The 15,270-nt window shown below is 38.7% G+C and overlaps 1 protein-coding gene across 5 annotated transcripts; it reads right to left on the bottom strand.

Annotated features, from left to right (window-relative positions):
- Window positions 2,982-5,674, bottom strand: LOC107609206. 5 transcript variants are annotated; one of them, XM_021122624.1, is made up of 6 exons: window positions 5,456-5,674; window positions 5,017-5,074; window positions 4,770-4,865; window positions 4,603-4,674; window positions 3,183-3,238; window positions 2,982-3,102 (listed from the first exon to the last, which is right to left on the bottom strand). In XM_021122624.1, exons 1-5 carry the CDS (start codon window positions 5,590-5,592, stop codon window positions 3,194-3,196), a joined length of 408 nt encoding a protein of 135 aa, XP_020978283.1. In that variant the 5' UTR covers window positions 5,593-5,674; the 3' UTR covers window positions 2,982-3,102; window positions 3,183-3,193. The 5 variants fall into 5 exon arrangements, 4 of the variants coding, with proteins under 4 accessions (XP_020978283.1, XP_020978286.1, XP_016166566.2 ...); XM_021122627.1 differs by having other exon boundaries at window positions 2,985-3,092; XR_002362203.1 differs by lacking the exons at window positions 2,982-3,102; window positions 3,183-3,238 and adding exons at window positions 3,994-4,044; window positions 4,286-4,413.

Consider the following 15,270-nt stretch of genomic DNA (forward strand, 5'->3'; position numbering starts at 1 on the left):
ACACGTGAAAACTGAGTTGGCCGTTCGACGCGTAAGCGTCGCCCACGCGTACGCGTGGGTGGTCCGAAAGCAAAATGGCGCGCACGCGTCAGGGACGCGTACACGTGGAATGATTTTGTGCCACCAGCACAGTTCCATCGCAATGGCAGCATAACTCTCGGGTCAAACACCAATTTACGCCGATTGTCCTATCTACGTGTGCCCGTGCTTGACGCCTACGCATGGATTTCCCAAGTTGCAAGCAACGCGCACGCGTCGTAGATGTGTACGTGTGGCTCGAATTGTGCGCGGATCACACCAGCCGCATGATGCCATCACAACTTTCTATTCATTGGATGGGGGAGCGAAATTTCTATCGACGCCCACGCGTGGCCTGCGCGCATGCGTGGTTTGCCCCCCTTTTTTATGCAGTATGCAAAATGCAAAATGCAGATGCTGATGCAGACATTATGAATGAACACTAAGAAAAATAGAATAAAATATAACTAGGAATAAAACAAAACAAAATAAACTAAGACTGAAAAAGAACTTTTATACCATGGAGGGTTGTCTCCCACCTAGCTCTTTTAGTTAAAGTCCTTAAGTTGGACATTTGGGGAGCTCCTTATCATGGAGGCTTGTGCTTGAACTCATCCAGGAATCCCCACCAATGTTTGTACTTCCAATAGCCTCTGGGGTCTCACATTAGTTGCATAAAACCTTCAAGCAAGTTAAAGCAAGTGACAATGCCCCAAGAGAGTTGATTGTCAGAATGAATTCCGGGGTCCCAAACCTTGCTTTTGCACCCGTCTTCGCTTTGATCTATATTGTTCCAACCGGGTGGTACGCAATCTGAATTCTTACGGAGACATCCAAACAACTTCCTAGACCCATTCAATCGAGCTCTACACCAATCCTTGCACTTCAACTTTGAGTATGCAACCGTATTGAACCTTGCATGACAATTCTTACCACTAACCATCTCCCTCTTACTCTTATAGCCACAAAGAGCTCTAAGTTGCCCATTCGTCTCAAGCAAAGCATATTCAAGTGGACTAATTAATCTTAGAGATGAAAGATTTACCCACTTGAATGAAGGAATGGATGGTGATGGCTTTGGGGAAGAGGTCTCCAACAACTTTGGCAAGGTGATTTCCAGCTCCATTCCCTTGAGCTTTTCCTTGACAACTTCCACCTCTTTGCAAGCTTCTTCAATTTCAACCTCTTCCTCCTAGTAGCTTTCTTCCAGTTCAATCTCTTCTTCATTACTTACCAAGGGCATGGGAGGTTGTGCTTTTTCTTCTTTAATCTCTATCTCTTGATCAACCTCTACAAAGTCTTCAACCATGATATGCCTCGGAGGTTGTACACCCTCTTCAACATCAAATTCAAACGTCTTGGAAGGAGGCTCTATGACTCAAGGTTCCCATCAAATTCAAACCACTTCTTCCTCTTCAATAATTACTGCTTTGTCCAGTTGTTTTAGTATAAAATTGTACTCCTCCTTGATGATTTCCTTTCCATGACAGCTCCTTTCAAGGGTCTCTCCTACCTCCACCTTTAGGGCCTCCTCTAGCTTCTTGTGAAGTATGAATTTGTGAAACCGATCCCTTCTCTCTTGTTCGGGGTCAGTAGCATAATTGGGATCATGTTGCTCTTGGATTGATGTATGTGGGTATTCTTGCACGAAGGGTGGTGGTGCAGTAAAGCTTGAGGGTTGAATATTGGAGGTAGAGGGTTGGTCCCTGTGGGATATAATATTTTGGAGTGTAGTGGTGAGACCAATGATAGTAGAGATAAGAGTGTTGTTATCCAATGTAGGTTGGGGTGGATAGGAGGGTTCATTTGTTGGAAGAAAGGGCTCATAATAGGAAGGTGGTTCTTCTTGGTAAGGGTATGGAGATGGTGAATATTAAGGTGGTGGTTCTTGGAGGTAATCGTGTTGGAATGGGGGTGGGTCTATGTATGGTTCATACGGTTCATATGGTGGTTGGTTGGGTGGATAAAGGTTAGGGTCATATGGTGGTGTTTGGTATTAGGGGGCTTGTGAGTATAGTGGTTCAAAGCTATGTTGAGGAGGGGGTTCATAGGTATTTTATGGTGGGTGTTGATTGTCACGCAGAGGTCCACCTGGAGGTGGTTGTTGACAGTGCCTTGGAGGTGGTTGTTGCTAAGAGGGTTGATCAAATCCTTGTGGCTCCTCTCATCTTTGATTGTCGCATCCTTGATCTAAGCTTTCATTGTAATCTCCTCTCACTACAACAAATAAGGCTTTTCGCAACGGTCAAAAACCGTTGCCATAGATCGGAAAACCGTTCCTAAAACTTTAGACAACGCTCTGGCAACGGTTTTTCACCTGTGGTATATGCGGCCGTTACCAATGCTCAAAGGCAACGGTTTTTTATCTAAAGCAACGGCAACTAAAAAACCGTTGCCATAGTTACTAGAATAGACAACGGTTTTGACAACAATTTTTAAAGAACGGTTTAGAACCGTTACTGAATAGGCAACGGTTTAAAACCGTTGTCTTTTATGATGTAACGGTTTAAAACCATAACTGAATAGACAACGGTTTTAAGCTGTTGTAGTTTTATTATTCACAAAGACAACGGTTTAAAAGCATTGCCTTTGGTGTTTCTTTTTGCAACAGTTTTAATTGCATGCCATTTTGTAGTTGTCTTTGACAACGGTTTTAACACCATTGTCTTTTGTGACTTTTCACAACAGTTTTTTGTAATTATATAATTCTTTATTTACAATAGTTTTGTCATGTTGCATTGAAATTAGTTCCTAGCTTAATTTCAAACTAAATTGAATTAAAACAAAACTTCTAGCTTAACTTTTTACACAGAGAGAACATGTTCAACTAAATAACTCTTTTAATTTCAAACTAAATTGAATTAAAACAAAAGTTCTATGCATAACTTTTTACACAAAGAGAACATATTCAGCTAAATAACTCTTTGATTTATAATAGAAAATAAGCTTAATCCAAACGCATACCGTAACCGAACCTCAGCAGACCAAGTGGGGGACATTGTAGCGGACGCAAGCGGAGAGGAGAGCACGGAACAGCAATGGATTATAGAGCAGTAACCGATGACGACACAGAACTATTTTCTCCTAACATTGTTTAGAACAAAATCTCATTAAAGAGAAAAAAAATCAATCAGCAAAGTAACTAATGACAAAACAAGGTCTACCTGTTTTGTTCTCAATTGCAAATGACAGGATTTAACATACCTAACCTAACCCAACCCTCTTTTCATGAATTGAAAGAGATGTTGGAGACTTGGGAGTACATAATGGTTTTAATATCACATCAAGATGATTAGGTAACATAGGAATTCTACAGCTACTGTAGTTCATACCAAAGACATAGGCAAACTAAAGCGAACCATCGCATAGACCAAGTTACAAATCATAATGGTAGGAAATGTATAAAATATCCAAAATAAAATAAAGTGAACCATCAATACTAACTGCATTTTGCTTTTGGGGATAAAATAACTGGATTTTTTTGTTAACATGCTATATTCATGTATCTTATTTTCATGTAGCCATCAACATTTGACTAGAGCGGAGAAAGCATCACCTCAGCCACAAGAGTAACTTTTGTCACAGGTGAGCATAACTCCAAAGGGTCATCTTTTGATGCACAAGCCTTTGCTTTTTGAACATCAATTAATCTCTGTAAGACCTATCAGTACACGCAAATCGATATCAAAATGCCATATATCTACATGAAAGATTTAACATGATAGACTATTAAATTATCAAGTAAATGTTTCTAATTTATAACCTTTACTATGTACTTGGAAGTATCATAACAATACCTGCTCTAATTTGAAGTTTGAAACAATAGCACATTCAAAAAATTCTCAAAGTAATTCCTTTGTAATCAGTTAAGCTAAAATCAAATAACTAGAAAAGCTAAATGATATCCTTAAAAAGAATCGTGCATTTGGTTCCAAACAGCAGTAAAAAGCTTTTAAGAGTAAACTACAAACCAGTTTAACTTTATCAAGATGAAGCGCAGCCCTTTCATACTCTTTCATCAATGTCCTAAAAGGAGAAGATCAATTGAATATGTTCAGCATAGTACTTAAAATAAAATGTTTTATCTGAACCCTAGAATATCAAAATATATACTTGCACGTTCCAACTACAAATCTTCTTAAACTCTAGTTGAATTGGAAACTTAAAAGAAAACTATGAATACTACTAGTAATTCACAAAATAGGCACCTTCTACACATAGCAGAAATAGTTATAGGCAGAATATAACTCAATTTAACAGTACTTACTATAATAAGATCTATAATCCCTATGAGAGGACTCGAATCCATTTACAAACTCCAAAGTGGGGTAAACATGAATTGGAAGCCACAAAAAATATAACGTAGCCCATAATTCTTTAAGTCAAGTCTGATACCTTACATCATAATAAAGAAAAGTTTAATCCATGAACTATCTTCAAAGAAATAAAAAATAAAAAAGGCATGGTAAATTTGGCAAAGATGTCATCAATATAGAAGTCATAGTATTATACATAACCAAGCCTTAAAATTATCATACTTCACATCGGAAGAATAAAGTAAGAAGTCTAGTTTCTTTTGATTACCTTCAGCTCCTTCTCAGAAGCAATGTCATGAGCCAATAATAGCTTCCTCACTCTCTCAATTGGATCACGCTCCTATAATCATATTAACTAAGAGAAAAATTTGAGAAAGAACTCCATGATATTAAAATAACAGCACATTATATGCTTTGCTCAGTAGTGGGACAAACTTGTCTTTCATTGGAAATCTCGTCACATGTACGGTATGTCCTGCCAGGATCAGACATAGAGTGCCCGTGGTATCTATAGGTGTCCATTTCAAGAATCTTTACAAAATAATCAAGAATACAAGAAAGCAATCAGAGTAAAGCAAATACTAAACTTTGATAATTTAATCAAAACTACACAAATGCTAGAAAGTATTAAAGTTAATGCAATCCTATATGCAGCACTTGGGTTGAGAAAGCCCAATCTTACCTTATATACACAAGTAAGCTTTAATTCAGAGATCAATACGTACATCCATGTCTGATGGCTACAAAATTTTCATGGTTAATTCGATACCACTTATAAGTTCTTTCAGAGATCTAGTTAGCAAATCAAAATCATAACAGTATTATAACAAATTAATATTAAAATCAAAACAAAATCAAAGCAGCATTGCCAGAGAACCAGTTACATACTAAATCAATATTAAAACCAAAATAAAATCACAACAGCATTTCCAAATTACCAGTTACCAAATCAACATCAGAATAACATTATACCAAATCAACATTAAAATCAATATTAGGCGACAGCAAAGTAACTCGCAGCAACAGCTTCAGTTAACATAAACACTTTAACAATAACCCTCACAGCAACAACGGGATAACTTAGGCGAGCAAAGAGAAATCAGAAACAGGGTAAAGCTCACCAGTACAGTGGCGAGTTGTAGCTGAAACAGAGTGGTGATCCAAATACCAACGGCAGTGCACAGCTCAACAGCGACGGCGAACCCAACCCCGCCAGCGACGGCTTGGCAGCAACAGAGGCAACCTCCTCCTCCCTCATCGTGTTTCTCTCTCCGCGTGAACCCTTTCTTTCTCTTCGAGCTCCTTAATGGCAGCAGTGATGGGAGGTGCGACGGCGACGACGAGCTTGTATAATTATTTAAATAATATTAAAAAATTGTTGTTTGATAAACAATTGTTGTAATGGTTATAAAACTGTTCTTTAAAATAGTCAAAGAGAACGGTTTTATTTTGTTGCTATAACGTAATGAAAAATTGAACTTCAACAGCAACACTGTAAAAACCATTGTCTAAGACCATCTAATAGAATGGTTTTAAAGTGTAGCATTTTAGCAACGGTTTTTATGCGTTCTTTTTGTACAATTATTTAAACAACAATAAAAAACTGTTGCTTAAAAACAAATCATGGTAACGGTTATAAAACCGTTCTTTAAAATAGTCAAAGAGAACGGTTTTAATTTGTTGCTATAAAATAATGAAAATTGAATTTAATAGTGACACTATGAAAAATCGTTGTCTAAAACTATCTAAGAGAACGGTTTTAAGGCGTTGCAAAATTTGGCGTTGCTAAAGGCCATATTTGTTGTAGTGTCTTCCTGTAACTCGATTGTAACCAAACTCATTGCCAAAGGGGTGAGAATTCATAGTAGCAAATAAAAATAAAAACTGATAAAAATAAGCAGTTAAGTCCTAAAATTAACAAAGACTAACAAACAAGCAAAAAGCAAATATTTACAATAACCAATAATAAGGCACACGTTTGCAATTCTCCGGCAACGGCGCCATTTTGACGAAGGATTTTTGCTAGAAAAGAATTTCACAAAAGTAATCACGTTGTAAGTATAGTTTCTAAACCAACAATAATCCTTTCATACAAAAAATTGTTTGTCACTAAAGCAAACCCAATAAAATTAATAACCGAAGTATTTAAAACTCGGGTCATCTCTCAAGGAATTGGATGGATGTGTAGTTATTATTGGTTATGGAAAAGTATATTTTTGGGATTTTTGAATAAGGAACAAGAAAAGTAAATTGCAAGAAAGTAAATTAATAATTAAGAAAACTCTTGGCAAGGTATGAGAATTAGACGTCCTATCCTAGTTATTCTTATCAATTGTGATAAGAATTCTTTATTGCTCATACTTTGTTAACCCTTACTAAATAAAGAAAAGTCAAGTGGACTAATCAATTTGATTCCTTAAGTCCTAGTCAAGTCCTAAGGAAAGACTAGCTTTAGAGGGACCCAAATCAACCAGCAAATTTCAATTGACAATCAACAAAGGAATTTGATAACTCCAGCATTCCCAATTACTCAACCAAAGCTAAGAATGTAGAAAGCTCAAATAAAATCATAAATATAAAATACCTCAAATTGTATTAAATAAAGAAATCAAATCTATCATGGAGTTCATAAACCAAATTGTCAACATAAAGTAATCAACAAGGAAAAGAAATAAACTAGAATGCTAGAACAATTAAAAGTAGAAGAGAAACTAAATTGAAGGAACATTGAACCTGGAATAGAGAAGAAATAAACCTAAACTAAGAGAAATCCTAAAACCTAGAGAGAGGAGAGAGCCTCTCTCTCTAGAAACTACATCTAAAACCCTAAACCATGATATGCCTCGGAGGTTGTACACCATCTTCAACATCAAATTCAAACGTCTTGGAAGGAGGCTCTATGACTCGAGGTTCCCATGGAGATTCAGCATCTCCTAAGTCTGCAACCACTTCTTCCTCTTCAATAATTACTGCTTTGTCCAGTTGTTTTAGTATAAAATTGTTCTCCTCCTCGATGATTTCCTTTCCATGACAACTCCTTTCAAGGGTCTCTCCTACCTCCACCTTTAGGGCCTCCTCTAGCTTCTTGTGAAGTTTGAATTCGCAAAACCGATCCCTTCTCTCTTGTTCCGGGTCAATAGCATAATTGGGATCGTATTGCTCTTGGATTGATGGATGTGGGTATTCTTGCACGAAGGGTGGTGGTGCAGTAAAGCTTGAGGGTTGAATATTGGAGGTAGAGGGTTGGTCCCTGTGGGATATAAGATTTTGGAGTGTAGAGGTGAGACCAATGATAGTAGAGATAAGAATGTTGTTATCCAATGGAGGTTGGGGTGGATAGGAGGGTTCATTTGTTTGGAGAAAGGGCTCATAATAAGAAGGTGGTTCTTCTTGGTAAGGGTATGGAGATAGTGAATATTGAGGCGGTGGTTCTTGAGGGTAATCGTGTTGGAATGGGGGTGGGTCTATGTATGGTTCATATGGTTCATATGGTGGTTGGTTGGGTGGATAAAGGTTAGGGTCATATGGTGGTGTTTGGTAGTAGGGGGCTTGTGAGTATGGTGGTTCAAAGCTATGTTGAGGAGGGGGTTCATAAGTATTTTGTGGTGGGTGTTGATTGTCACGCAGAGGTCCACCACAACCATTGTCTTGGTAAGCAACATAGAATGGTTGTTGATAGTGCCTTGGAGGTGGTTGTTGCCAAGAGGGTTGATCAAATCCTTGTGGCTCCTCCCATCTTTGATTGTCCCATCCTTGATCCAAGCTTTCATTGTAATCTCCTCTTCCTGTAACTCGATTGTAACCAAACTCATAGCCAAAGGGGTGAGAATTCATAGTAGCAAATAAAAATAAAAACTGATAAAAATAAGCAGCTAAGTCCTAAAACTAACAAAGACTAATAAACAAGCAAAAAGCAAATATTTACAATAACCAATAATAAGGCACACGTTTGCAGTTTTCTGGCAACGGCGCCATTTTGACGAACGGATTTTTGCTAGTAAAGAATTTCACAAAAGTAATCACGTTGTAAGTATAATTTCTAAACCAACAACAATCCTTTCGTACAAAAACTTGTTTGTCACTAAAGCAAACCCAATAAAATTAATAACCGAAGTATTTAAACCTCGGGTCGTCTCTCAATGAATTGCAGAGAGGTGTAATTATTATTAGTTATGGAAAAGTATATTTTTGGGGTTTTTGAATCAGGAACAAGAAAAATGTATTGTAAGAAGGTAAATTAATAATTAAGAAAACTCTTGGCAAGGTATGAGAATTAGACGTCCGATCCTAGTTATCCTTATCAATTGTGATGAGAATTGTTCATTGCTCCCACTTAGTTAACCCTTACTAAAAAAAGTAAAGTCAAGTGGACTAATAAATTTGATTCCTCAAGTCCTAGTCAACTCCTACGGAAAGACTAGCTTTAGAGGGACCCAAATCATTTAGTAAATTTCAATTGACAATCAACAAAGGAGTTTGATAACTCCAGCGTCTCCAATTAATCAACCAAAGCTAGGAATGTAAAAAGCTAAATTAAAATCATAAATATGAAATACCTCAAATTGCATAAAATAAAGAAATCAAATCTAACATGGAGTTCATAAACCAAATTGTCAACATAAATTAATCAACAAGGAAAAGAAATAAACTAGAATGCTAGAACCATTAAAAGTAGAAGAGAAACTAAATTAAAGGAACATTCAACCTAGAATTAAGAAGAAATAAACTTAAACTAAGAGAAATCCTAAAACCTAGAGAGAGGAGAGAGCCTCTCTCTCTAGAAACAACATCTAAAACCACAAATTGTGTGTGTAGCTCTTATTATGCAGCTCTTATTCTGTGTTTTTCGGGCTTGGAACTGGGACAAAAGGAGCCCACAAATCGCCCCCAGCGCTTTCTACAACTTTCTGCACGTGGTGCATGTCACGTGTACGCGTAGGTCACACGTGCACATCGTTTGGCGAAATTCTTTGTCTCGCGTACACGTCAGTCACGCGTATGCGTCGCTCGTCCTCTGCGCTAGGCACGCGTACGCGTCGCCCATGCTTGCGCGTCACTGTCAGCTTCTCAAAACTTCAATTTCTTGTATTCCTTCCAATTTTGCATGTTTCCTTTCCATCCTCTAAGTCATTCCTGCCCTATAAAGCCTGAAAACACTTAACACATAGATCACGGCATCGAATGGTAATAAAGGATAATTAAAATTGACAGTTTAAAGGCCGAGGAAACATGTTTTCAACTATATCACAAAATCAGGAAGGAATTGTAAAACTATGCAAATTATATGAATAAGTGAGCAAAGCTATGCCTGACTAACTGTAACACTAACGCCTTGACTAACTGTAAACTATGCCTGACTTAACTTCTTTCTGCAAGCAAAGCTAAGTGATAAACCACTATTTTATGGTTTATAATGTGCTTAATTGTGTGGTTTTATCATGATCTTTACCCACTTATTCATATGATTAGCATGCATTTATATTTCCTTCCTAAAATTATTACATGATTGAAAACTTGCTTCCTAAGAGACTTTTAATTATGTATTTTAATTCTCCTTTATTCCATTTGATGCCGTGATCTGTGTGTTAAATGTTTCAGGCTTTATAGGGCATGAATGAGTTGGAGATTAGAAAGGAAGCTTGCAAAAATGGAAGGAACACAAGAAATTAAGGAGATGACCAGCGAGAAGTGACACGGCCGCATGGCTCACGCGATCGCGCGAAAGAGAGGAAATCGCAGTGACGCGGCCGCATGGCTCACGCGACCGCACGGATTGGAATAGCATAAGTGACCCGGAGGCGTGGACGACGCGCCCGCGTGGCAAAGCAAAACACCGAATGACGCGTCCGCATGAATGGCGCGATCGCGTGACGTGCGCGATCTGCATAATCTGCAGAATTTGCTGGGGGCGATTTTGGGCCCTGTTTTGACCCAGTTTTCGGCTCAAAAAAGTAGACTAGAGCCAGAGAACATGCAGAAACCAGAACAACATTCATTCTACACAATTTTTAGCTTTTAGATCTAGTTTTACTCCTCCTCTAGGTTTTCTCTCTACACATTCATAGTTCTTAGTATTTTATTTCTATTGCTCTTTGCATTGGGATATGGAGAAGAGTTATTATCTCATCAAGACTTCGTCATTCTAGTTCGTTTTCTTTACTTGGCTTTACTCTTCCATGTCCTTTAATTTACTCAATTTTACTATTGGATTATTTTAGAATTTATTAATACAAGAATTACTTTTATTTTTAATTGATTCCTTTGAGTTTTATTTATCATGTCTTTCTTTAATTCCCTTTCCTATGTTATGAGTTCTACATTCACAATGAGCGAGTAGTTCCCTAACTTGATGGGGAGTTGATTGAAAGAAACCCTTGAGTTGGGATGCTTAAAAGAAAAATTGTAATTGGGTTTATTGTTGGAATGCTCTCTAGTCACTGACACTAATCCTTTTCAATTGAGCGGATTGGAACTTGTGAATAGAAACAGCATTCCAACTTGTTTGACTTTCCCTTACCTAGTAAGGGATAACTAAACAGAACAACCTTCAATTATCAATTAATCTTGAGAGTACTTCAACAAGAATAGGGCTTCTAACTAATCTACTCCCAGTCAAGGCTTTTATTTAAATTACTTAATTTCTCCAATTTAATTTCCTGTTTATTCAACTCAAACCCTTTTTTGAAAACATCTTATTAATAAAATAGCACACCTTTCTGCAACTCGTTGGGAGATGACCTGGGATTCATACTCCCAGTATTTTAATTTTAATTTTTGTGACAACCTTTCTAAATTGATAAGCGGATTTCTGGTTGGTTAAGAACAATACTTGCAACGCATATCTCATAACAATTCTTAATTCGCCAATTTCTGCCACGTCAATTTTTGGCGCCATTGCTGGGGAGTTGCAATCGAGTGCTAAAGTTATTAATTGGAATTTATTTATTTGCATTCTATTTTATCTTGCTACTATGAGCTGCTTATTTCTTTCGTTAGATGACGCGTTCACTTCCTGATCCAAGCTTGCCAGTATTTGATCCTGAAATTGAAAGAACTATTTCACGAATAAGGCAAGCTCGGCGTCGGTTAGTCCTCTCTGAGGGCGGATCTGAAACGTCACTCGAGGAAGAAACTAGCCCCCGTTCTACTGATTCGGTTGATTTACGTACAGGTAACATGGCAGCAGCTAGGAGAGTTACTATCGAGGAGGCTAGAGCCCCTGATTTTTCAATGCAACCATTTCAAGCGCATCACCTAGCGGTGGCTACAGATTTTAAAATAAAGACTGTACTGCTCAATTTGATGCCCAAGTTTCATGGCTTACCTGCTCAAGAACCTATCAAGCACCTGAGAGGTTTCCAAGCAGCCTGTTCTACTGTCAGGCGTGATGGTGCAGATAAAACTTCAATTTTGTTGAAAGCTTTCCCATTTTCTCTTGAGGGAAAGGCAAGAGAGTGGTACTACACTCAATCCACAGCAACTGTATCCGACTGGGATAAACTTAGAAGAGAATTTTTGGAAAAGTTCTTTCCAGCTGAAGTTACTGATAAACTGAGGAAAGACATTTCCATGATTATTCAGGATGAATCCGAGAATCTTTATGAATACTAGGAGCGCTTCAATAATCTTCTGGAAGTATACCCCCACCATATGATTGACAAGATAGTGTTGCTCGGTTACGTCACATAGGGCATGAGGCCCCAAGATAAGACCACATTGGAAAGTGCTAGCAATGGGTCTATGAAAAAGTACAAGACCACTAATGAGGCATGGCAATTGATCAGCGACTTAGCTGAATCCACTCAGAATCACAAGCAGAAACAAGACCATTCAAAAGCCATTGCAGAAGTATCCTCTAGCAGAGAGACTGCTGCTCTAACTCAGAGTATCTGTGAAATGACCAACTTGCTGAAGCAGATGCAATTGAATCAACAACAAGTTCAGCAAGCTCAACCTTCTCTACCAAAGCAAAGCCAACAGTTAGTCCCACAGAGAGTTTGCGGAGTCTGTGCTGATTATAGCCATTATACTGATGAATGTCCGCAGCTCCAGCAGGAAGACAACACCGTGGCATCCACTCATAACTTCTATGACCGCCCCAACCAAGGGTACAAGCAAAGTGGCTGTTACAACCACGGATGGCAGGACAATTCTAACCAGAATTGGAGGGACAACAACAACAACAGAGGAGGCAGACACAATCAGGGAAATCAGAGGTGGAATAATAACAACAATAGGCAGCAGAACCAGTACCAGCCTTACAGAGCACCTCACCTGAGGCAATCCCAAGGACCACAGAATACCTAACAGCAGACCTCTCAAACTACTTATCCTTCTTCATCTGCTAATGATGACTTACTACAATCTATTGATCGGAGACAAAAGACCAAGGAAAATAACCTTTATGCTACACTAAATGGTCTGAACTCTACCATGCAAGCTCTTGTCTCACAGATTGGATCAATGAATAACTCCAATAACCATCCTTTGAGCTCCAGTAAAATTCCCTCTCAACTATTACCCAATCCAAAGGGTGGCATTAATGCCATTACCCTAAGGTCCGGAACCACACTGCAGGAGAGGAATCAGGAGGAGCCATGCCCACCAGAACACGCCTCAGCTGAAGAGGTAGTGGAAATAGAAGATGTTGAAGAGGAAGAAGACATACAGGACATAGATGAAAAAGAAGAAGTTCAACCACAGGAGGAAGCACCAAAGGGCGCAGACACTACAGAAGACACCACTCCCATTCCATTTCCACAACTTGCAAGGAAGCCCAAGAAGCAGCTGGAACCTGATCCCAAAATGGTAGAGATATTCAAAAAGGTTGAGGTAACTGTTCCTCTTTTTGATGTTATTCAACAGGTACCTAAATATGCCAAGTTTCTAAAAGATTTATGTATACATAAGGACAAAATTAATGAATTAGAAACTATTCCTTTAGGTAGTTCCATATATGCTTTAATGGGAGTTTTACCTGAAAAGTATGGTGACCCAGGTCTATGTATGGTTAATTGTACTATTGGTGGTGTGGTATTTTCTGACTGCGTGTGTGATTTAGGAGCATGTATGAGTATAATGCCTTTGTCTATATATGATATTTTGAGGCTCCCTCCCTTAAAAAGGTCGGCAGCTTGTTTTGTATTAGCAGATAAAAGCATTATTACAGTGGCTGGAGTTGCTGAAGATGTATTAGTAGGCATTAAGGGGCTTACATTTCCCATTGATTTTTATATCCTGGAGATGCCCCAAAATGACTCAGAGAAGCCGTCATCAATCCTACTCGGAAGACCATTCCTGAAGACCTCGAAGTTCAAATTAGATGCTTTTTCAGGAACATACTCTTTTGAAATAGATGGCCGAGTAGTAATCTTCAATCTAAATAGAGTTATGAAGCATCCTCTGGAGGATCATTCTATCCTCCAGTGTGACATTATAGATGAAACCGTGGCTGAAGTTCACCAGGAGGAATTTGAAGAGAAGTACATAGGACAAAGTCCAAGTGTGGGGACATTCTCAGAGGACAATGATAGTACTTTACCATTGTTACCAGCTCCAGACAACCCAGAGCCTGACCACGATCAGAAGTTAGAATTAAAACCCCTTCCTCCACACCTCAAATATGCTTACCTTGAAGGCGAGCAGAAGTTTCCAGTTATCATTGCAAGGGAACTCACTTCTCAACAGGAAGAGCAGTTACTTAATGTGCTGAGAAGGCACAAGAAGGCAATTGGTTGGAGTTTGGCAGACATAGTAGGCATCAACCCTCAAGTCTGTGAGCATAGAATATTTTTAGAAGAGGGAGTAAGACCTGTCCGTCAACCCTAGAGAAGACTAAACCCCACTATCTTAGAGGTTGTCAAAAAGGAAGTGACCAGACTACTGGAGGCAGATATCATCTATCCCATCTCAGACAGTGAATAGGTAAGCCCAGTACAAGTGGTGCCCAAGAAGTCTGGAGTCACTACAGTAAAGAATGAGCACGGAGAGCTCATGGCAACCAGTGTTCAGAATGCCTGGAGGGTCTGCATTGACTACAGACGCCTCAATCAGGCCACTCGTAAGGATCACTATCCTCTTCCATTCATTGATCAAATGCTGGATCGCCTGTCAGGTAAATCACATTATTGTTTTTTAGATGGTTACACAGGTTATTTCCAGATTCATATAGCTCCTAAAGATCAGGAAAAGACTACTTTCACATGTCCTTTTGGGACTTACGCTTACAAGAGAATGCCCTTTGGCTTGTGCAATGCACCAGCTACTTTCCAAAGGTGCATAATGAGTCTTTTCTCTAATCTTATGAAGTACTGTATGGAAGTTTTTATGGATGATTTTAGTGTATATGGCGATTCCTTTAGCCTTTGCTTAGATGGATTATCTAGAGTATTAGATAGATGTGTCAGTACAAACCTTGTATTAAATTTTGAAAAATGTCACTTTATGGTAAAACAAGGTATTGTACTAGGACATGTTGTGTCTAATACTGGCATTTCTATAGATCCAGCAAAGGTGGATGTTATTTCTAGTTTACCTTACCCCTCTTCTGTGAGGGAAGTCCGTTCGTTCCTTGGCCATGCAGGTTTTTACAGGAGATTCATTAAGGACTTCAGTATGGTAGCTCTTCCCTTATCCAGACTACTGCAGAAGGATATTGAGTTCGAGTTTAGCGAGGATTACAAACAAGCATTTGATAAGCTGAAGACCGCCCTGACTCAAGCTCCAATTGTGAGAGGACCAGACTGGAGCCAGCCATTTGAAATAATGTGCGACGCCTCCAACAATGCAGTAGGAGCCGCACTGGCTCAGCGTGAAGGTAAGGACCCCTTTGTTATTGCTTATGCGTCTAAAACTTTAGATGCCGCTCAGTCCAATTACACTACTACTGAGAAAGAGCTTCTTGCAATTGTTTTTGCTCTGGATAAATTCCGAGCCT

The sequence above is a fragment of the Arachis ipaensis genome, chromosome B01 (assembly GCF_000816755.2).
Source record: "Arachis ipaensis cultivar K30076 chromosome B01, Araip1.1, whole genome shotgun sequence".
Taxonomy (NCBI): domain Eukaryota; kingdom Viridiplantae; phylum Streptophyta; class Magnoliopsida; order Fabales; family Fabaceae; genus Arachis; species Arachis ipaensis.

Bases quoted from the DNA above. Each gene is read 5' to 3' on its own strand.
- LOC107609206 (XM_021122624.1), bottom strand. From the start codon at position 5,592: ATGAGGGAGGAGGAGGTTGCCTCTGTTGCTGCCAAGCCGTCGCTGGCG. The intron at 4,866-5,016 runs GTAAGATTGGGC...TATTTTGTAAAG, and splicing joins AGCTTACTTGTGTATATAAG to ATTCTTGAAATGGACACCTA. The intron at 3,239-4,602 runs GTAATCAAAAGA...TCATGAAAAGAG, and splicing joins CTTCTGAGAAGGAGCTGAAG to GGTTGGGTTAGGTTAGGTAT.